Source organism: Hemicordylus capensis, chromosome 2 (genome assembly GCF_027244095.1).
Source record: "Hemicordylus capensis ecotype Gifberg chromosome 2, rHemCap1.1.pri, whole genome shotgun sequence".
In the NCBI taxonomy this organism is placed as follows: domain Eukaryota; kingdom Metazoa; phylum Chordata; class Lepidosauria; order Squamata; family Cordylidae; genus Hemicordylus; species Hemicordylus capensis.
The window spans coordinates 77,190,367-77,213,930 of NC_069658.1; the positions used below are offsets into that span (position 1 = coordinate 77,190,367).

The window sequence follows — 23,564 nt, forward strand, 5'->3', positions numbered from 1 at the left end:
TGTGGGGATTGGGGGCCACGTGGCCCCCGGAAGTTCCAGGATGCCCTGCGCTAGTGTGTGGGGCATCCTGGAGAGACCCCCGAGCCTGGGAGGCTGCTTGCGAATACACGATCAAAACTCTGAGGTTAACGGAGCACTCGCTCTGCTAGCCTTGGCTAAGGGGAGGGGGAATTAGCACAGTTTGCTGCCAGGAGCCCTGCGGCTCCTGTGGCAGTACACGACCGCCAAAGAGCAGGCTAGGCTCCCTTAGCCCTCTTTTTGGCGATCATGAGAATCGCCTCAATGTTTCTCAGCTCTCATATGGAGCTATTCTCATATAGTAGTTCAGTTCCTCTGAGCAGCAGCTAGCAAGGCCTGCTCAACTTCATCCCCCCAGTTTTTGGACTACAACTACCATAATCCCCAGCCGCAGTGGCCAATAGCCAGGGATTATGGGAACTGTAGGCCAACATCTGCAGGAGGGCTAAAGCTGAGCAGCCCTGATGCTAGACCATAGTCATGTGGAGGCTCTCCTATTGCTCAGGGGCCCTTGACCACCACAAAATTGGGTTGTGAATCTGCTGCAGAGCAGCAGGCAGGCACTGCCGGTTCCAAGCAAAATGAGCACCTTGCTCTACCACTTTCGTGCTTCCACTAAAATATCCAGTGGAGAACTCTCACAAGGGTGTGTGTACACGTTAGATCCTTAGGGTGCATGAATCTTCTCTATGCAGGTTCCACTTGGGACATTTCAATGGAAATGCAAAAAGTGTCAAAATGAGGCACATACCCATCTGCTTAACCACAACACTCTTCATAGAGCATATTTTCCATTTCCATTACTGCACAGGAGCTTGGAATTGCCATAGAGGTGAAAAGCTCTCCATATTGATGGATTCTCCATCGACAACGCATCATTAAGTACAGCAATTGATAGTTTTGCTATGTATGCAATAAGTTGTATACAAAAGTAATTGTAATACAATTCAAAATGACTTTGTAATTGCCTTAAAGGTTAATATGAATTTCTTCCATAACACTAGACAACAAAAATGAACTCTAGATCAGAAAATTCAGGCACTTGAAGCTAGTGGCTGACATCCTGGCTTAAGGCAGCAGGACACACGATAAAGATGTGTCTGCACTGAGGAGAAATTGCCCACTGTTGCTCCGCCTGCGCACACCATGGTAGCAATGTTCAGTTACCTTCTCCGCCTTCCGAAGTGCCATGTTCAACAATATGTCCCTGAAGGCTGCATTTGGAAGGCGCAGGGTACTTCTGCAGGCAGAGAAGATTGCCAAAAATAACTTCTCCCCCATGCATGCATGGGTACAGCAGCAGTGAGGAAGCTCTCCGGCTGTGTTAAGAGCAGCTCCCACTGGGATGCAGCCCCCATTTCCTTCACACTGCCTCAGTCATTATATAAGCCACTGTTTTTATTTTTTTTTAAATCACAGTAAAAGTGCATTCAAAAATATGTTTTCCCATTTACTATGACAATAGGGTAGCTAATTATCACTGAAAAATCTCAATCGTCTAAAATGATTTTTTTTTCTTATTACAATGTAATAATCTCATGCAGTCTATAGAATACCTGATTAAAGCATGTCTCAGGTGCTCTAACAGTATTAATTGGAACACTCACATGGCCCATTGTGTCCAATTAAGTTTGTGATCAACAAGCAAGCATCATCGCTAAAAGACTACTTGAGGTTTGCAGACTGTTACGTAATTTTAGTATAAATTGTGTTTTGTCCTGTGTGAAATTCCAAGAGAAATGCAGCTATAGATTTCTTTTTGCAGTGTAATAATCAGACTAGGTAAGTTATACATAAATAACTTCTGCATAAGAATGCTAATTCAGTAGAAAAAGGTGATATGGGAAGGTAATTATTTATTTGATCCTCAGATTGCTGGTCCAGTTTTGGGCAAAAAAAGATCCAAGAGAGAAATCTTAGTTTTTCTTCTGCTGAGAAGAATTGGTAGGAACCTCTGGCCTTCTCTCCTGGATTACGGACTTTCAAAATTCATACTATTCTATCAGTTAATAGAATGATTAACGGATAGTTAATCACTTAATGAGGAAATATTGGGGCATTGTTTTTTAAACTTGAACAGACACTTTAAATATTAATATTTAAAGACATTAAAAATGTGCTGATGTTAAAAACTGGCACATGAATTTATGTTGGTTACCTTTTAATACACTGTCAGTTTCTGTCATACTAAAAACATTTTCCATGCATATTTATATTTTATTAATTGTTATCGCTTGCTTTCATCTATATATTTTTACAAAAGGGGAAGGGGAAAGACTAGTTGGAAGGAAACAACTCTTAGGAAGTAAGAATTAACAGCATCTTTATTAACTGGACTAATACACTTCTTTCAGACCAATAACTCATGTATTGTGAAATCTGTGAGAACGTTAACCAAGAGATGCATAATATAGTATTGTTTCCTCCTGCCATTGTAGAATGGTATACAAGGAGGAGCCACATAATGCAATGTTTTGAATCCTGTCTTTTGAACCAGCTTTGTAACCTACCCAAAATGTTATCATTAATGAGCGCTGGTCAAAATAGTATAAGAAGGGGAAATACTGCAAGTCAAACACGTTTATTCTGTACTATGCTCTTGTAAATGTCTGTCAGGGAATGCAGGATCTTACTAATGTTTTGCATTGGACTTACAAGAAAATTTATTGGATAAACACGAGGCTTCATATTGTAGCATTTAAAGCAATTATATTTGCCAGCAGTTGCTGTCTACAAAGAAATATTTGTTTTATCTGGTATTTCACAAAAGATCCATGTAAAGCAGATTCTGTGCTTGCATACTAAGTATGGAATGAAACTATAGCAAAATGAGGGGAACTTCATTTACCAGGTGTGGTCTTAAGCTTGATCTCCTAGGAGCATTGTTTTGATGCTCGGTCTCTTGTTTCAGTCTTTTGGGGACAGGGTGAGGGGTGATGTCACCCCATTGCAACTACTATAATGATAAAACTGTACACCTGATCAGCTGTCTTTGTGGCCAGGACATATCTCTAGTAAGTACAACTTAAATTTGAGGGATGATGTCCTCCCCGCAGATAAAAGTGGCCTAATTTCCTAATGCTTTGTAATGTTTTTTAGAAATTAAGGATAGTAATATAATGGTTGAATTTACAATGTGATCTAGCTATGCCATGCTAATCTTGGATTATGTGTCTTCATTTAAAGGTGTACTGCCAGCATAATCCTGAAACTCACTGTTTACCTTGTCCTTGGAGTATTCCAGAATACAAAAAGCTTTGTGTGAAGGAAAAGCATATATTTCTGTCTTATGAAATATATTTGCTGGTTTTGCCCTGTCTTGGTTTTAGGAAATATACTCCGGATGACTGATCACATATTATTTGCTCTTGTATTCTCATCAAGTATTGCAAATACAGTATTTGCTCCTTTTACACACATTAAAACATAACAGAAAGTGGATTTCCCCATTCTCATTCAAGAACTGTTTATATGAGAGGACTCATAGTGGCACAGCAAAAGATATGGTGAGGAGGTTTTAGTAGTGTGGTCCACTTTTTTCCTCTGTGCACATATGATTTGTAGATTCCTTATACTTATATGCATAAAGGGTTTTCATTGCAGACTTTGTAAACTTGAGATCTTGTTTTTCACTAAAGGCTTGGGAACCACTTTCTTTCCTGTATTCATGTTTTGAATCTTATATCTTTGGGCCAATTAGTGTAGCAAGGCAGAGATAATGTTTACTTAAAACATACTCCCTAGTTAAGCACCTGGAGAGGGGAGGATAGATAAGATGTGCACCAAGGATGGTATCTTAATTAGAAGGATGGTATCTTAATATGGCAGTTGATAAAATGTTTGGGTCTCACACATACCACTGATAAAGTGTACCCACCAGACCATCTCCAGGTTTATGAGTCCTGTAAAAGTATAAAAGGGCAGCAGGACACCCCAGTATTTCAAACCTCGTCATAAACCTAGAGACCCAGGAAGGTGCTACACAACTAGCTGGCTTCAGAGGGTCTGTCCACTACCATCTGCGGTTTCTGATGAGCAGAAGGGACGTATGGTATATCCTTTGTTCTGTAATCCTCTTTAGTTATTATTCAGCTCTACCTAATAGAACTGCTTTGGCATTTACCTGGTGTGAGCTTATTGTCTTTGAATCCGAGAACCTGTTGGTCACTGGCTGGCCACCGGTGCCAATACAGGACTGGATATTATCTCATATGTGAGCATAGAACCAGGAAGTTGATAGTTCAGGTTAATTAATGCAGATGGATTTAAAGACTGTGGTTATTTGCATAAACCAGTTCAGCTAATCCCAAACCTGCTGAACTCTCGCGAAGACCCTAATACATCAAGTTATTATTACTTACTATATATGCTGCATTCCTTTTTTGACCTCAAGGCAGCTAACATAAAAAGTATAAAACAGGAATTATAACAGTTAGGACCATCAGGCCAATTGAAGGGGCTTTGCTGTCTGTCATGTCTGTCACTCTCTGTTTTAACGGCAGAGTGGCTGGCTGCTAATTGTGTCTTTAAGCGGGTCCGTGAGGTGAGGCCCATGGACATGCTGATGAGAGGTTCATCTGATTGCTGTTTAATTTTTCTTCTATTTCCATGCAACTATCCCTGCTAACAGGGCAAAGAGGTATCTTTTAAAAAGGCGTTTCTCTTATTTTGGGGGTGGGGTGGGGGCAGGTTAGTAACTGCCTCTTCATCTCAGCATAGCATCCTTCCAGGAGCTGTTATGTTTCTCTTGTGTTTCTTTTTAGATTGTGAACAGGGAACCATCTCATTCCTTTGGCAGCGCCAGCCCGTCCATTAGGCAAACTAGGCAATCGCCACAGGGCGCTGAGAGCCTGGGTCACATGCCACCCATGCGGGTGCCCCTCGCCCCTTCAGGGGCGCATCTCCCAACACCAGTGTGAGCAAGAGGGCGGGCAACTGAGTGGCCGCACCCCATCCCTGTTGCATGCCCAGCTTGTTCTCCTTGCCGCCTCTGCCCATCTGCTGCTGCTGGCTGCTTCTGGGCAGCTGGCCTGCCACAGCATGGACAAGTCACGCAGCAATGTCATTATAATGCACCACGGCAGACCAGCTGCCCAGTGGCAGGCTGAGGTGGTGAGGAGAGCAAGTGGGGGGGGGGCAGGCAGGTGATAGGGACCACCCACCCGGCTGCCCACTTGCTCTCCTTGCTGCCTCCGGCTGCCACTCCTGCCGCTGCCAGCTGCTTCTGGGCAGCCAGCCTGCTGCAGCGTGTTATAATGTCATTATAACGCACCATGGCAGACCAGTTGCCCAGTGGCAGGCGTGGGCAGCAAGGAGGGCAAGTGGGCAGCCAGGCAGGTGATGGGGACTGCCTGCCTGGCTGCCCACTTGCTCTCCTTGCTGCCTCTGCCCACCACTCATGCACTTCTGGGCAGCTGGTCTGCTGCAGCATGTTATAATGATGTCGCCATGCAACTCTGCAACATGATTATAATGGGCTGTGGCAGGCCGGAGCAAGTGGACAGCTGGGTGGGTGATGGAGGACTGCCTGCCCCACGGGATGGACCTGCCTACATGGACAAAAGGGTCAGATATCTAGACATCTTCTTGCTATTGCTTCCCACACCTGTTTTAATAAAACTCTCTTGCAACCTCATTTTGTTTTATTAGATCAGCATTTTTTCCCAGTGATTATACTGCAGCAACAATTGCAACCTCCAGGAAAAGAGCAAGACAACCCAGAGCAGTCACACTGCCCAGGGATCAGAAGTCTTTTTCTCGCTCTAGTTGAAGCGTGTACTTTCCAGCTTCCTTATTTTAATCTGACAAAAACTGGCAGTTCTTGCCAGTGGGGACAGGGATCCATGTTATTTATTTATTATTTCTCTGTGTAAACCACTCTGAGCCATTTTTGGAAGGGCAGTATAGAAATGAATGAATGGATGAATAAATAAAGTCGGCTGAATTGCCTCGCCTTGCCACTATCTGAAGATGCTGGAATTGCTTTCTTCTCTTCTACATCAATATGGAGATAAAGAAGTTTATTGATTTCATGATGTTTATTTATAAGGTGGATTATGTTTGACAAAAAAATGCTCCTGTATCCCGACCCCTGCTATAGAAACAGCTCCACACCAGAAGCCCTAGGTCTTCACAAACGTACAGATCAGAGAATTCGTGTTCAGCATGAACAGAACTTTCCCGCCAAACCTAAAGGGGGAGCCATGAGCGTTGGGGAGGAGGCTGCGGAGGAGCCTTGGCTGGTGCCTGCGAAGATTTCTAGAAAGCGCAGGCCAGGTACAGATCAAGACGCGAGAAGATCTTGAATATCAGTTTCCTGTCAGTGGAGGGGAACCTTAGCGACCCTAGTTATAGCTTAAGGGAGCTATCAACACGTGTTATCATAAGGTGACATGAAATCCCGAGCAGGGATCTTATAGATGGTGTATAGAAAAGCACTTGGAAACTTTTCACTTCCAGAGACTTTGAGTGGTGCGTAAGGTAGAGTGGAAAAGAGAGGCTGCCATTTATTCAGAGACCCACAAATTGTGTCACACACCGTGGACAGACAATGAGGCGTTTTTGTTATAGGTTTTTAGAAGTCGTCATGTCCTCTTATAACTCTCTGATTGCAACGGAGCACAGACCCCGTCGGGCGCACCTTCTGGCGCTTCCTTTACAGAATCCAGGGAGGCCCCTCAGCCGCCCAACGCTTCTACAGCCTTGGAAAGCAGTGTCCTGCCGTTCATAAAACATATTTCCCTTCTCGCTCGCTCTTTTGCTTTAAAGGATAAACACTCTCTTCCTCCCCAGCAACGGAATGCAATCCGCCTATTTGTTTGTTTACTCTCTCTGCTAAGCTTCGCTCCTTCTAACAAGGCTACCCCGCCCCGTTCAGTTTGTACGGATCTCACGTGCTTGTACTGACAGAGGCTTGGGACTATTATTTATCACTTCTGTGGTTATCTTATTAGAGATAGGGTAAGTCGGACCCAGCCAAGAATCCTATGAAAGGAGGGCGTGGAAAAAGTTAATTTGATCAATGAGTGGATCACCTCTCCTCCTACTAACCACCGCACTTCAATCAAACTTGGAGGCCCTTGGGGCAGAGTAACAGACTGCTTAACTCTTCCCCGGCGTGGATAAATGCCTGGCAAGGAAATTGTTAAGTAATCAGCCCTGCACTTAACCCCAAAGTCACTGCAGCTGCTTTGTATTATAACATGAGCAATTTTATTACTATTATTATTAATAAATAATATAAGGAATAATATTTCAAATGACCTAGCTTTCACTGAAATTGTATGCCTTTAACTGGACTGTGCTACTTCAGACTGCAGCTGAGCTGCTGAGGGCTTGAATTGAATGCTCACCCCCACCCCTCCACATATGTTGTTATAATATAAAATCCCTCTGTGAAGAAAACTAAATGTCTGGGAGAAAGGCAGAGGCGTAACTAGGGAAAACGGCGCCCGGGGCAAGCACTGAAATGGCGCCCCCCCACTGCGCCCCCCCGCCCCCCAACATACTACATTATACTTAGGTTTTTCCTCACAAGTGCCCGCCGCCGCCGCCATGCCAGGCCACTGACTGGCCGCCAGGCGCCAGCAAAGCAATGGGGGGGGGGCGCAGGCAGTGCGGAAGGGACCGCTCGTGGGGAAGGGGGCACCGACACGCTCCCTTGACTGCTGCAGTGCTGCTGCACTGAGCAGGAAACATTTGTATTAACAAAAAATTATTTTTTTAAAAAAAAGAATTTGGTCATGGCGGCGCCCCCCACGTGACCAGAAAAGATGGCGCCCGGGGCACGTGCCCCCCCTGCCCCCCTATAGTTACGCCTCTGGAGAAAGGTTCTAGCCTTCTCCCTGGTATGTTTGGAGGAGAACTCAGACATCTTAGCTCCCACCTGCAGTCTGAAGTGGCTTAGCCCAGTCTCAGTTTTACCACCTCTGTGAAAACAGCCCTGCTGGATCAGGCCCATGGCCCATCTAGTCCAGCATCCCGTTTCACACAGTGGCCCACCAGATGCCACTGGAAGCCCACAGGCAGGAGTTGAGGGCATGCCCTCTCTCCTGCTGTTACTCCCCTGCAACTGGTACTCAGAGGGATCCTGCCTTTGAGGCTGGAGTTAACTTATAGCCCTCCAGCTAGTAGCCGATGATAGACCTCTCCTCCATGAAGTTATCCAATCCCTTCTTAAAGCCATCCAGGTTGTTGGCTGTCACCACATCTTGTGGCAGAGAATTTCACAAGTTGATTATATGTTGTGGTTAAAAAAAAAAAAACCCTTCCGTTTGTTGATCCTAGATTTCCTGGCAATCAATTTCATGGGATGACCCCTGGTTTTAGTGTTATGTGAGAGGGAGAAGAATTTATCTCTATCCACTTTCTCCACACCATGCATGATTTTATAGATCTCTGTCATGTCTCCCCCGCAGTCGTCTTTTTTCTAAACTAAATAGCTCCAGGTGTTGTAGCCTTGCCTCATAAGGAAGGTGCCCTAGGCCCCTGATCATATTGATTGCCCTCTTCTGCATCTTTCCCAGTTCAACAATGTCCTATTTTAGATGTGGTGATCAGAATTGTACGCAGTACTCCAGGTGTAACCGCACCACACCTGGATAAGGCCATTATGATATTAGCAGTTTTATTTTCAACCCCCTTCCTACTGATCCCTAGCATGGAATTGGCCTTTTTCACAGCTGCCACACATTGAGTCGACACTTTCAACGAGCTGTCCACCATGACCCCAAGATCCCTCTCCTGGTCAGTCACCAACAGCTCAGATCCCATCAGCATATATGGGAGCATATATGGGAAGCTGGGGTTTTTCATCCCAATGTGCATCACTTTACACTTGCCAACACTGAAACACATTTGCCACTTTGTCACTCACTCACTCAGTTTGAAGAGATCCTTTTGGAGCTCCTCACAATCTGTTTTGGATTTCACTACCTGAAAGAGTTTGGTATCATCTGCAAATTTGGCCACCTAACTGATTATCCCTACTTCTAGATCATTTATGAATAAATTGAAAAGCGCCGGTCCCAGTACAGATCCCTGGGGGACCCCACTTCTTACTTCCCTCCATTGTAAAAACTCTCCATTTATCCCTACACTCTGTTTCCTGTCCTTCAACCAGTTAGCAATCCACACATGTAGTTGTCCCGTTATCCCATGACTGCTAAGTTTCCTCAGGAGTCCTTGATGAGGAACTTCACCCCTGGAACTCACCCCTGGATCCGTTTTTGAAAATTTGCTACTTTCCACCCTCTGGTACAGAGCCCGATTGCAGGGATAAGTTATATATTTTAGCAAAGTGGTTGGCAATTTCACATTTGAGTTCTTTGAGGACTCTTGGATGGATGCCATCCGGCCCTGGCGATTTGTTAGTTTTTAGTTTCTCCAGACAGTTTAGAACATAATCTCTTGTCCCTTCTATCTGACTCAGTTCTTTATCCTCCATCCCCGAAAAGCCTTTTTCAGGAACAGGTATATGCTCAGTATCCTCTGCCGTGAAGACAGACGCAAAGAACTCATTTAGCTTCTCTGCAACCTCCATATCCTCCTTAATAATCCCTTTCACTCCCTCATTGTCTAATGGTCCAACTGCCTCCCTGGCAGGTTTCCTGCTTTTGATGTATTTAAAGAAGTTTTTGTTATTCCCCTTGATACTTTTAGCTAAATGTCCCTCAAACTCTCTTTTTGCCTCCCTTATTGTCACCTTGCATTTCTTTTGCCAGAGTTTGTGTTCCTTTCTGTTCTCTTCATTTGGACAGGCCTTCCCATTTTGGAAGGAAGTCTTCTTCCCTTTTATGGCTTCCTTGACGGTACCTGTTAGCCATGCTGAAACAGCGTGGTGTAGTGGTTAGAGTGCTGGACTAGGACTGGGGAGTCCCGAGTTCAAATCCCCATTCAGCCATGATACTAGCTAGGTGACTCTGGGCCAGTCAATGCTCTCTCAGCCTAACCTACATCACAGGGTTGTTGTGAGAATAAACTCAAGTATGTAGTACACCGCTCTGGGTTCCTTGGAGGAAGAGCGGGATATAAATGTAATAATAATAATAATAATAATAATAATAATAATAATAATAATAATCCTCCTGGACTTAGTGGTACCTTTCCTCCTTTGGGGTATACAATCTAACTGGGCTTCTAGTATTGTGGTTTTGAGTAAATTCCATGCATTCTGGAGTGAAGTGACTCTCCTGATTTTCCCTTTCAGCTTTCTTTTCACCATACTCCTCATTTTGGAGAAGTTTCCTCTTCTGAAATTCAAAATGTCTGTGTTAGACTTCCTTGGTGATTTTCTCCCCGCATGTATGCTGAATTTCGTCGCATTATGGTCACTGTTCCCTAAAGGGTCGATGACACTGACATAACGCACCAGGTGCTGGGTGCCACTCAGGTTTAAGTCCAAGGTCGCCTTCTCTCTGGTTGGTTCCAAGACCAACTATTCTAGGGCACAGTCATTCAGTGTGTCTAGAAATTTGACCTCTCTGTCATTACCTGACTGTGAATTTACCCAGTCTGTTTGTGGGTAATTGAAGTCACCCATTATTACAGCCCTGCTTCTCCTTGACGCCTCCCTGATTTCTTGCTGCAACTCCCTGTCACTGTCAGTGTTTTGATCCGGAGGGCGATAGCACGTCCCCAGCAGCACGTTTCCTTTCAAGCCTTGTATTGTCACCCACAGGGTTTCTGTGGAGGACTCCAGTCCACCTAGGTCCAGAGAGGCATTAAGATACTTACTTTAGTCCAGTTTCTTAACTTCTTGTTCAAGCGCTCACTGACAATGAAAAGCATTCGCTGGGGGTGGGGATTGTGCAACTGTACTTGCATGGAGTCTCTACACATTATCTGGGTTCCCAGTTAGTGTATAGAGTCAGACTATATATATGTACAGTTGTTTCACCTTTCTCTGAATGCTCCCTGTGTTTTATTTTTTTTAAATTGTTTTAAATTAGTTCATTGTGATTATTTATTTTGAGCCGCCACAAGCAGCATTATGCTGGAAGGGCAGGATATACATATTTAAACAGATAGTAAGTCATAAATGCATTATGTTGGAGTCAGTGGCTGTTCAGAGATTAGGGCAATTGGTTTGACCCCTTACCCTACATGCATCCAGTGAAAATGTGAAGAACATCAGATCAGGGTTATTAATGTCATTGCTTTGATTTAGACCAGACTCTTTACATGACACTCTCATACACTGGAATTGTTGCTGCTTGTTTAGCTGAATGAGTAACTTCCTGTAAATTTAAAAACACAATCTGTGCAGCCATGCAAATAAAGACGTTTTTAAGTTTTACCAGCAAAAGGCTTCAAATAAGTTCTCATGTGGGACTTATTTGCATCTCCACTGATAAATCAAACTAGCATTTTGTTGTCTGAATGACAAAATGCTTAAATTTGGCTCTCTCCGATGGGGCATAATATTGTATTTATACCTTCATAGCAGAATAGTGACACCTAATGGCATGCTGATTTAACTACAGATAATATTTTGCAGTTTCCCCAAATGAAAATATTGAATTTTCTATTCCAAATAATTTAAGAAGGTATGTGTGGTATGCATGTCAACCAATCTCCCTGCCTTTCAGAGACTGTTAAAGACCTGGCTTTCTCAGGGGACCTTGAATTTTTTGTGTCATTTTCTCTGGCTCTCTTAATTGTGATTATTGTTTGATTTTTATTCCTTTATTTTAGTATTTTTGTTTTATTTTGTATTGTTACTTTATTATGTTAACTTGACTTACGGTATTGGTTTTTAAATTTCTGTTGAGCTGTCTGGAGCTGCCTCTGACTTGAAGGACAGGATATACATAAAACAGGGCTCGACAATTCCCAGGTGCCAGCTTGCCATGGCACCTGGAAATTTGTGCATGGCACCTGAGGCAGGTGATGGATAGCTGCAAGCAGGAGGAGGAGTGAACAAGCAAGGTGGAGGTGGGTTGCTCCAGATGTCTGTGATCAGGATGAGGAGGGAGCAACCCACCCCACCTTATTTGCTTCCTTCCGTCTCCTTCTGATTGTGCCTGGCTGACTGAGACACGTGATGGACAGATATGACCAAGTGGAGGAGGGAGGAGGCAAGAAGGGGTGGGTTGCTCTCCTTGCAACCTGTCTGGTTGTCCATCATTTGCTTGAACCAGACAGATGTAACCAGGAAGATGAGTGAGTCCACCACCCCACTGAGTGGAGGGCATTGCTGGAGCCAAGTGGCCACTCTGCCTCACCCTCCATGATGCAGAAGGCCATCTGTCTGCTAAATTCTGGAGTTGACTGTCAGAGCCAAAGACAATTTGTTAAGGAATAAATAAAAATGATTTATTTTCCCCAGATATGTGGTATAGTTTGGCTGTAATTTGAGTGTTGGGGATATTCAATATTGTGATAGGGAAACTGCTGATTTGTTTTGTAAAAAGTCTTTTGAAATGTTTTGAAAGCTGTAGTTCATATGCTTGTGTGCTGCAGTATTTGTTTCTGCATTTATTATTGTCTGGAAGATACCTGGAAAAGGGATAACTGAGGAAAAGGGATACAGGTGTTTTCAGTTGTTGAGAACCAGTCCAGAGTTACAGCACAACAGAAAAGAAAGAGGAGACCAGGCAGAATACATTTGAGCAAGCATTTCCTGGCTGGTTCATCTGGCATTAGGGTCTGTGCTATGCTACTAAAAAGGATAAAATTCTGAGCTGTATTACCCAGGGAGTGGTTGGAATTGGTTGTTTTGCTGAACCTGGATTTCATCTGAAAATTGGGAATAGAATGCTCTTCTGTGATCCTTATGTTGACAAGGGTGCTGGTTATAAAAGGCATCCTGGGATCTCATTAAAGCATGTGAAGTTTGAAACCTGAACAAGCAGAATGCATTGTCATTTTCAAAGGGCCAGAAGGACCTCTTTGCTCAGGGAGTCCCATGACAAATATCTGCACAACAGAAGCTCTGACCCCCAAAGCAATGTGGGCTGAGAGCATGTCACAGAACAGATCGATAGGCAAGAAAAGTGGGTTGTCTTGAGAGAAATTGTGTGTGTGTGTGGGGGGGGTATAGTTCAGGACAGAACGCATTGGAAGTTACATGTTGATTATTGGGTAAGGAGAAAAATCATTTAAGTCAAAAAGAAACACTGTGGAATAAGACTAAGTTTGGGAAAGGAGTAACAGATGTTAAACTCCATTCCAATTGGCTGGAAAAGGACAGAACATAGAAATGATTGTTGGCTTTTGGTCTTGTGTGAGGATTGTTTCAGGTTACAGTGTAGAGGCCTGACTGGACAGTTGGAATTGGGGGCCAACTTGGCAGTTAGAAAACATCAGTTGGTAAGTCAGTTGTGGTGGGGAGAGGGACCTGGTAAAACTGAGAAGGAAAGAGGAGGAGGTTGGGAGAAAAGGAAAGGAGCTGCCTGAAAAGTGTCTGTAGGAATGTAAAATTTGTATGCCATGGATTTATATAAAGAGCATGAGTAAGTTAATGTCAGTTGGGTCAGAAGACAGCATCTTTGTCTATGTTATTTTGTTATCCTGTTTAGCTCATTGAAAGGTTCTTTCTAATTTGTAACTAGTGGGCAGCATCCAGATTTAGTCCTGTCTAAGTGCCATTGAAATTAATGGGATTTAAGTTAGTCATGACTAACTTGTCTAGTTGATTTCAGTAGTGCTTAGCCACGGCTAATTTGGATTCTGCCCATTATAAGTAAAATTCTATATATTGCTATCATTTCAGTGTGATACAAAAGTATGAACTCTGTGCTTCATTTCTCCTTGCTATCCAATTTCATATGGTCTGATGACTTTAAATATGCTTGAGAATAGTGAGAGAGACAATAGATAGAAGTACCTCAAATAGTGGTAAGGTAAAGTGTGCCGTCAAGTCAATTTTGACTCCTGACGCCCACAGAGCCCTGTGATTTTCTTTTGGTAGAATACAGGAGGGGCTTACTATTGCCTCCAGCCATGCAGTGTGAGCTGATGCCTTTCAGCATCTTCCTATATTGCTGCTGCCCGATATAGTACCAGCGGAGATTCAAACCAGCAACCGTCTGCTTGTTAGTCAAGCATTATAAACTCAAAAACAGATGTCCCTCTTCAGTTAAGGGGATATAATTATTATTAATAATAATAAGAAGAAGTAGAAGAAGAAGAAGAAGAAGAAGAAGAAGAAGAAGCCAGAATTACACAACACAGGCAGAATCTCCAATTCCAGTTGAATCAGAGACGTTTCTACCAAAGCATAGAAGGAGAAACAGTGGACCACCTAATCAGCTGTTGTACAAAGATTGCACAGACTGACTATGAACAAAGGCATGACAAGGTAGCAGGGATGATACACTGGAACATCTGCAAAAAATACAAGCTACCTGTAGCCAAAAATTGGTGGGACTATAAAATTGAAAAGGGCGGTATATAAATAAAATAAATAAATAAATGGCGAGACACTTGGACAGGTTAGCATTAGAAGAGGCATTTTCCAAGGGGACTCACTATCCCCTCTGCTGTTTGTAATCGCCATGACCCCACTTTCACAAATACTAAACAAAACAGGCCTCAGATACCAAACATCTAAAACATCAAGTAAAATAAACCATCTGCTGTACATGGATGATCTGAAGTTATATGCAAAGTCCCAGTCAGAAATCGAATCACTGCTAAACACTGTCCGTATATTCAGTAGCGATATAGCAATGGAGTTTGCACTAGACAAATGTGCTGCATTAATAATGAACAGAGGGAAAATAAGAAAAACAGAAGGAATAGAACTGCCCAATGGAAGCAAGATCAAGAACCTGGAAGAGAAAAAAACATTAAAAATACTTGGGCATTCTCCAGGCTGATAACATTACACACACTGAAGTTAAAAGAAAAATTGGAAGTGAATACCTCAGGAGAGTTAGAAAAATCCTCAAGTCCAAACTCAATGGCAGGAACACCATACAAGCCATAAACACCTGGGCTATACCTGTTATCAGATACACTGCAGGAATAATAGACTGGAGCCAGGCAGAGCTAGAGACGCTAGATCGTAAGACCAGGAAAATCATGACTATCAATCATGCTCTGCACCCCCGCAGTGATGTAGATAGGCTATACCTCCCTCGCAGCTCAGGTGGAAGAGGAATGCTGCAAGTCCATCAAACAGTAGAGGAGGAGAAAAGAGGCCTTGAAGAATATATCAAGGACAGTGAAGAAGATGCACTTAAAATGGTCAATAATGAGAAACTATTCAACACCAATGAAAGAAAGCAGGCCTACAAGAAAGAACAAGTCAAGAACCGAGCAGAAAAATGGAAAAAGAAGCCCCTGCATGGTCAGTATTTGCACAATATAAGTGGAAAAACAGAGGGTTTAATACTGGCTGCGCAAGAACAGGCGCTAAGAACAAATGCAATAAGAGCAAAAGTCGAAAAATCAACAACAAACAGCAAGTGCCACCTTTGTAAAGAAGCAGATGAAACAGTGGACCACCTAATCAGCTGTTTAAAAAAGATTGCACAGACTGACTACAAACAAAGGCATGACAAGGTAGCAGGGATGATACACTGGAACATCTGCAAAAAATACAAGCTACCTGTAGCCAAAAATTGGTGGGACCATAAAATTGAAAAAGTTGAAGAAAATGAAGATGTAAAAATATTATGGGACTTCCGACTACAAACAGACAAACATCTGCCACACAATACACCAGATATAACTGTAGTCGAGAAGAAAGAAAAACAAGTTAAAATAATCAACATAGCAATACCAGGGGATAGCAGAATAGAAGAAAAAGAAATAGAAAAAAATAACAAAATACAAAGATCTACAAAATTGGCTGTGGCAGAAAAAGACCCGAATAATCCCAGTGGTAATTGGCGCCCTGGGTGCAGTTCCAGAGGACCTTGAAGAGCACCTCAACACCATAGGGGCCACAGAAATCACCATCAGCCAATTACAAAAAGCAGCTTTACTGGGAACAGCCTATATTCTGCGACGATATCTATAACCACAGCAACAACATAAATTCAGCCATCCCAGGTCCTTGGGAAGGACTTGATGCAGGGGTGTAACTACTATTAGGCAAGGGGAGGCGGCTGCCTGGGGCCCCCCACTCCTTGAGGGGCTCCCCAGAGGCAAGTCACATGACTATATATTGTGAAGTGTGTGTGTGTGTATCAGCGAGGGGCCTATTTTAATATTTTGTCTCTGGGCCCACTCCAGCCTTGTTACGCCCCTGACTCGATGTCTGGATAAAACAAACCAGTCAATAACACCTGTCTGACTTTGTAAACAAGAAATAATAATAATATAATGCAGAAGCTCAGCCATAAGGAAAGATACTCAAACTGTGTGCAACAAATGAAAATAAATGCACATTTTCTTGCAGAACATACATAATTCTTAAAGGACCTTATGTGTCTGTGTATGTGTATTTACTCACACACACTCACTTTCATTTAATATATATACCATTAAAAACATAATTTCAATTTTTATCACAATTGTTTTAACAATGCATGAGCAAAACACGGTTAATGTCCTCAAATATTCTTATAACAAATTCAAATAATCTCAGCCTTCAATGGAAGTATATATTATTCATATAGCAACCACTTGTCAAATATTCCTTTTTAAAAACAGACAGTAATAGATTCCTCTGATATGCTGGAATTTGTAGATTAAGCAGCTTCCAAGTTTTCCTAATACACTCTTCTTTTTAAAGGTCTTAAATGTACTTTTCAAGATTAGGCACATACTAGCCTTCTTAACAGTTAATATATAGGGAAAGGGTTTTTGTAAAAACATGGATTGTATTTTAAAGGATCTAGGTTCAGTTTCAACTGAAAAGAAAAGCCCTTAAATTTTTGTGGTTATGTAACATTTCTGGTGAAATGTTCATGTCTTCCTGTCTTAACAGATTAATTCAAGGTGTTGTTTTTTAATGTAGATTTGCGGTGGGGGAGGGGTGGAATTGAGCAGATTGTATGTAATTAGGTGGAGCAGTATATATTAAACCTTTTTGTGTATTAAATCATACATACAACAATGTGTTAAACCTTTATTTTACAGGGTGACTAGTCCATAAAATACTATGAATTATCGGTTTTGCTCATGATTCTGTGTTGTTAGAATTGGGGTTTGTTGCATTTCTGGTTTTCTGTTCATTTCCTCAGTTGTGTTGATGGGTTTTCTTGCTTTTTTCTCTTATAAGTAGCCTCTCACTTTGTGTTTGTGGTCAAAGCTTTTTTTTTAAACTTTTTGCTGCGGTAGACTGCTGCTCGCTTTTCATTAGCTTTGAGTAACTTATAAGTATCATGCCTTTGGATTCTCTGAGAACTCTGCTTCAGGGTTTCCACTATCCATGTGGATAAGTTTCCAGCCGATCTTGAATTTTCCATCCTAACTATTCTGTTTTTCACATGTTGACCTTTATTATGTAGTTTGCTTTTCTTGTGCAGTATTTAATTTAAGAGAACATTTTGGCTCATACTAAGTTACTAGTATTTATTTGGCTAAGTAAAATTTTCTCTTTTATCATATGTCTGCTTATATTTTATCAATCAATCAGTCAATAATAACCCATTTATGCCCTTCTGTCTCTTGTCACCTTCCATTTCGGTATATACCCCTTTATAGTTTATAGGAGGTATAGATGGTAAGCTAAGGCCTACAGTGAAAACAGGGATACATTTTGGGAGCTGTCAGTCACTAGGGATGAAGTATTGGCTTATGGAAGGCACTTGTCTGAGGTAAATCTTGAACATTTCTAGATATGCAAATCTGATGCCCTAAAGTGGGGGTGAATTTGGATTGGATGGGGGAAAAGAGAAAAAAAGAAACTCTGGACAAATCAGAGGCTGGATCCACGAATCTGTCCTGAAGTCAGCAGAGAGTCTCTGGGTAAAGATCTTCAGTTGAAGATAGAAGAGAAGTGACTTTGGAGGTTACCTTGGGAGAAGAGAAGAGAAGAGAAGCAGCCACTGCCTAGGAGAACGAAAGCACAAGAGTGACAGTTGGTGAGGAGAGCCAGAAGAAGGCTGTGCTCTTCTTCCTGCCACTATTGATCTTCTACTAAGAAGGAGGAGCGCAAGGAAAGGCATGGGGGGAAGGTGTCCCTCCGCCTCAGGAAGAGCAACCCTTCAGCTGTGTCCTGAGGAGGTGTGAACTCAAGGAGGCTGTGACTAAAGAATCCTCCCAGCGGTTCTCTGAGTTGAACCAGAGTGGGATCCGGTCAGTTTAAGTGAACTGGCAAAGGGAGAAGGGTTTTAACAGGCAAACCTATGAGCGTCAGGGAGAGTAATTGGCTTTGGAATCGTTTTAGGGGAAAGTGCTAATCCAATCTACCCTTACTTTATTCCTCTGAAACTGTAACAAGCAAGCGACACAAGCATATCCTATATCCACACAAAGCTTCATCTTATTCTGTTCCCTACAACAAAGTAGTTTTATTCTGGTTCTTTTATATCTTGTTCCTGCTTGTCTATCCCTGCTCCCGCAACCAAGCCTACACAAACTTTATTACCAGGGTTTTTAAAGGTGATTATTTTTCTTTCTATCCTAAAATGGGTAGGTGGTGGCAGCAGGTTAAGTAACTGAAGGGAAATCTTTTGAGGAAAAGGGGGATCCTAAAGGCCATATCATCGCAACCCTCAATAAACTGTTGTAGTTGAAAAAGATTTGCCCTATAGTGTCTCCATTTTGCCAAGTTGCAGTGTGCGTTCACCAGTGTCTAAAAGATCTCAAAACCTGGACGTATAGGGTGGAAATTGGGGGTCATCGGCTATAAATTGGTGTTACCACACGTTCACACACTTAATCACTACTCACATGTGTATGTGTGCTTTTAGGACAAACTGGGGAAATTAGCTTGAAAAGCAAAATTGCAAATGTGCATGACACACACTGCAGTCTGGACAAAATAAATTCCAGTGTTTAGGGTATTCTGGAAGAGCTGCAGACTCAGAGACAAGGCTTTGAAAGCAATAAAGTGTATTGATGATAAAGGAGAAGCACAATGCAAATGGTGGTATTTGGTAACCCTGATACAGTTGCCAGAGTGTGAAGATAGCTTCCAGGGACGAGATAAGGAAGCCGTGGGAATGAAGGCTCTAATAGCATAGAGGCTGGTGGGCCTTGGAACGTGAGCAGAAAGAGGAGGGAAGAGGATAATAAACAATGGAGGGGGAAAGAGTAGTTTATTACCTGTCCATATCTGCTGTTTCATGTGAGATGCTAAAAAGGAAGAACTTCCCACCCTGAGATGATTTGAGGTCCCTCATAAAGGTTTTTTCAAAAACAAGGACAAGAAGAGGCAGTGGGGTGCTGGCATGGCACCGAGGTCTGCTGCACTATATATACCCACAGCTAGCAAAGGGGAGCTTTGAGGTTTTCAGGAAGTCAGGTGCAAGGTTTAGCCCATAGCAAGCCCACACAGGGAATGACCCAGCCCAGAGATTTTTCTTTAGAGTTTCACTTGGGAGTCTAGGGGCTCTGAGGTAGTCAGGGACACAGATGGTCATATGGCGAGCCTACACACAAAGTGACCAAAGAACTCAGGTCTCCAATAGTGCCCTGCAGTGGTGGCTGGTGGACACTAGGGCTAGGGGGGCAAAGGAGAGCCCACTCACCAAGGCAGAAGCTCCCCCCACTTTTTTCCTCCAGGCTGGTGGGGGGAAGCAGAACAGGGGAAGGCAGAAAGCAGGGCAAAAGGAAGAGACTAGAAAATGGGGAGAAAGCTGGAAGCAGGGGCCAGAAGGCAAGAAGAGGGAGGAAGCAGAAGGCAGGGCCCAAAAGGTAAAATACAGAAAGCAGAAAAAGAGGGGAAGTGGGAAAGAAGAAAGAGGAGTAAAAAAGAGTAACAGGAAAGAGAAAGAGAAGAAAAGGGACTTGCATCCTCCACCAAACAAAACAAACGAAGCTACCAGAGAAACTCAAACTTATAAGCAGCCAGCAAATTCTCCAAATCATGGAGCTTCCTCCAGCCCCTCTTCTTTGTCTGTTTCTTTCTTCCTTGGTCTTATTGGCTGGAACAGCCTGCTAATCAAGCTATTCCAGCCAGTCTGATTCCTAGGAGGCGCCAACCTGGCATCAGCCACTCCAGGAACTAAAGAGAGCTGGTCTTGTGGTAGCAGGCATGAATTGTCCTCTTTACTAAGCAGGGTCCACCATGGTTGTATTTGATTGTATTTCATCTGCTCTCCCCACAGACGAGCGCCCACACAACTGCTGGCTCTGCCACAGAGCTGGTGGGGGCTGCGGGGATCAGGGGCCATGTCCCGCCCGGAAGTTCCAGCATGCCCTGTGTGAGCACGCAGGGCATGCTGGAGAGTCCCCTGAGCTGGGAGGCTGCTTTTTAGTCTCCCGGTTGGGGGTCTACCTGTGAGTTGCCATGGCAACACACGATCCAAAAGCCTGCGTTAGCAGAGCACTCGCTCCGCTAACCTGGGCTTAGGGGTGTTGGGAATTCTCTCTGGTAGGAGAAACCCTTTTTCATTATTGCAGAGTGCACATAGGCACAACACAGCGGAATTTAGTTCGGCATGCGTGTATGCTGAGAGTAAGGTAACTTGGAGCCAGTTCATAGTTTCAAATCAATATAAATGGTATTTATTAGAGAACTCCATTCTAGATAGGAAAGTGAGGAGTCAGGATCTCTAATCTAGGTAGCTAGCTGGATGCAGATGGATTCTACATCTCTGCACACATGGTGCAGGGAGAGTAGCTTGCATGTTGCAAGGTAGAAGGAACAGGAGGAGAAGGGAAGAGGAAGGAAGTGGCTGGAAGGAAGGAAGTGTCCCTAAGAGTAGCAATCTACATTCCAAAGGGATAGTGTCAGATCAGTAGAGAAGGGATGACCAGTGTCTTGACCCTCTAGCCCTCTGACTCACTAGTCTGTCCCCCACTGTCTTTGAGACAAGAGACAGCGCAAAGTCCTTCACTTCCAGCAAGGGGAGGGTAGTTTTAGCGGGTTACCCGCTTTGGTGAGACTGGGCTCAGCTGTGAGCCAGGTGGTTCTCACACGCAGGCAAAATCGGCCTAGATTCCCTTAGCCCGATTTCTGCCGATCGTGAGAATCACCTCCTTGTCACTCCAAGCTGTGAATATTATATTTATCTGTCATTTCAGGTTCTGCATTTCTTTGAAAATGGATGATTGTCTAGAAGGAAGCTGTGTCGGAGGCCAGTCTGCACCAGGTGAACTTGCAGAAGCGAGTGTCACTTGCACTAAAGAGAGTGCTCTGGTGCAGAAACAACAGGTATGACTTCAGAATACATACAATATATTTATTTCTGTTCTCCACAAGGCTTCATGTTTTTCTGTTGTGTCGAAATTGGTTTTTGGATTTTGTTCACATTGCATTTTCTAGTCAGGAGATTCCTCTTTTTTGAGATCTGTGCCTTGAATTGTGATAACGATATAGATGTATCGCATGACAGCTGAGAGCTCTCTTTGGACTTTGGATATTTCCAAAAATTCTGGTTCCTGAATGCCATGTGGTACCCATGTTCATCCTGTGCCAGTCTCTCACCTCTCTTATTGCTTGCAGACACATGTTCAACTGAAGGGCAAGGGAAACTGAAGACTGGTTATGGTATCCATGCTTTGAAGAAGTGACTTACAACCTTTTATTTTAACAGGGTTGGGAGATTATAGGTTGGAGTTAGAACATTTGTCTAATTCAAACCCTGGCATCTTTATAAAGCAGGGATTGGCAACCTTGGCTCCCCAGCTGTTGTTGAACTACAACTCCCATCATCCCCAGCCACAATTTGTATTAAATTGTGGCTGAGGATGATAGGAGTTGCAGTTCAACAGCTGGAGAGCCAAAGTTGTCTACCCCTGTGCTAAAGGACATTGGGTGCCAGGAATTCTGAGCTTGAATGGGGAATCTTATGAGCCGAAGTTGGGACATGAGACCTGGGACTGTGTGTGCCCTATTAAGGGCAGATGAGAACAGGAGTATATAACATTAACCTCTAAGATTGGTGCTCTTATGATTCCAGGCATCTGACTTTCTGCCCTTGCTTGAGAGCAGAGCACTATCTTCCGCTGGCACAAGTGCCCAGTTTTCAGTGTCAGTGACAGATCCTGGAGCTCTGGGTTAAAAGACCTATCATCCTGGGTCTGGGATTTGGGTGTGACTACCTCAGGCCTGACACAGGCCTAGAGAAGAACATCTGTCTGAGACTTTTGCAAGCTCCTGCTGAAATAGTTTGAGTCATTATAAGGCAGCTGTTTTCCTTGTAGCTTCCTCTGGGACTTCCAATTTACTTCTATAGCACCAAGCGGGTAGGGGAAATGCTCATGCAAAGAACATTTTTAGGACTGGATGTCTGATATGCCCAAGGCAAAGGTAAAGGCAAAGGTAAAGTGTGCCATTGAGTCGGTGGCGACTCCTGGTGGCGCCCACAGAGCCCTGTCGTTGTCTTTGGTAGACTACAGGAGTGGTTTACCATTGCCATCTCCCTCGCAGTTTGAGATGATGCCTACAATGTACACTTTAGCAAATATTCAGATGCAGGAGTCACCTGGGGCTTAAATTTAGGGTGCAAATATACAACCACTTTAAGATGTATTGATTAGTACTTATTTCTGCATTGACGTGCAGTTTCACGTGTGCTATCGATTGGACAAAATGTGGATTATTCAGGGGTGTACAGTGCAATAAAATAGTTTGGTAGGCTGTGCAAGAGCTTGTGATATGTTTAAAATGCAACTAGCAGACCTGGCGCAGAACATTTGCACCCCTAGTTCTCCCTGTCTCTCCCCGCCTTCAGCCCTATTTTGTTCTCCACCCCACACGCCCCAGTTCGTTCTTCCTCGGTGGCCAGGCTTCTCCTCCCTGCCTGCCTCCACTTCTCCTCCCCATCCGGCAACCGGCCAGCCTGGCCTCTAGTTTGCTGCCACCGTCTTCTTCCCCACCCGCCTCCGCTGCTGTTTCCCTGCCAGCCCCTGCCACTGTACCCCCCCCCGCCTGCCCTCCACTGTTGCCACCGTTTTCTTCCCAGCCGGCCAGCTGGGCACCCTCTTCTTCCTGGCTGGCCTGCCTCTTCCCCCCACCCACTGGCTGTGCTGCTGCTCACCAACGTTTTTGTTTCCCCGCCGGCCAACCGCCGCCATCATTTCCCCCCTCTTGTCCATCCTGTTGCTATCCCGAACTCTCATGAGAGCTGCTACGCATGGGATTTGTAATGGGTACACCTAGGAGAAATATATATAAAGAAGATGTGTGCTGGTACTGGTGTTGGTGTCCCAATACCATGGAGACTGCTGAGCGGATAGTTCCACTTTGTAAAACACAGCTGCCAAGCACTATGGGTTCATCACATTTGGAGCTATTAAAAAGTGCCCTATTTCAGTGCTCGTTTTAGAGAGGGGCTTTTGATGAAATCTACAAGTCCCACCCCCTGATTTCTCCAATTTAGCTGGCTCTCCTGTAACAATACCTAAGAGAAACAAAATGTAAAGGTGCTATAGTCTGCACAGTGCTCTAGTTTATGGTTTGTTACAGCGGATGGGTGTGGCATTGCAAAGCACAAGCAGAAAAATGGTCATCTAAAAGTTCAGACACATTAAAGCAA

At 43.7% G+C, this 23,564-nt stretch overlaps 1 protein-coding gene across 9 annotated transcripts in view; it reads left to right on the plus strand.

Moving 5' to 3' along the window:
• The first annotated feature begins 6,158 nt into the window (after window positions 1-6,158).
• ARL14EPL (ADP ribosylation factor like GTPase 14 effector protein like) overlaps window positions 6,159-23,564 on the plus strand; it is a 29,230-nt gene continuing 11,824 nt past the window's right edge. For 2 of the 9 annotated variants that reach the window (XM_053290721.1, XM_053290730.1), the window contains exons 1-2: window positions 13,322-13,472; window positions 21,109-21,238. In XM_053290721.1, the coding sequence (XP_053146696.1) occupies window positions 13,450-13,472; window positions 21,109-21,238 (153 nt within the window). In that variant the 5' untranslated portion in view covers window positions 13,322-13,449. The other 7 variants (XM_053290724.1, XM_053290727.1, XM_053290728.1 and 4 more) reach the window with 7 other exon arrangements.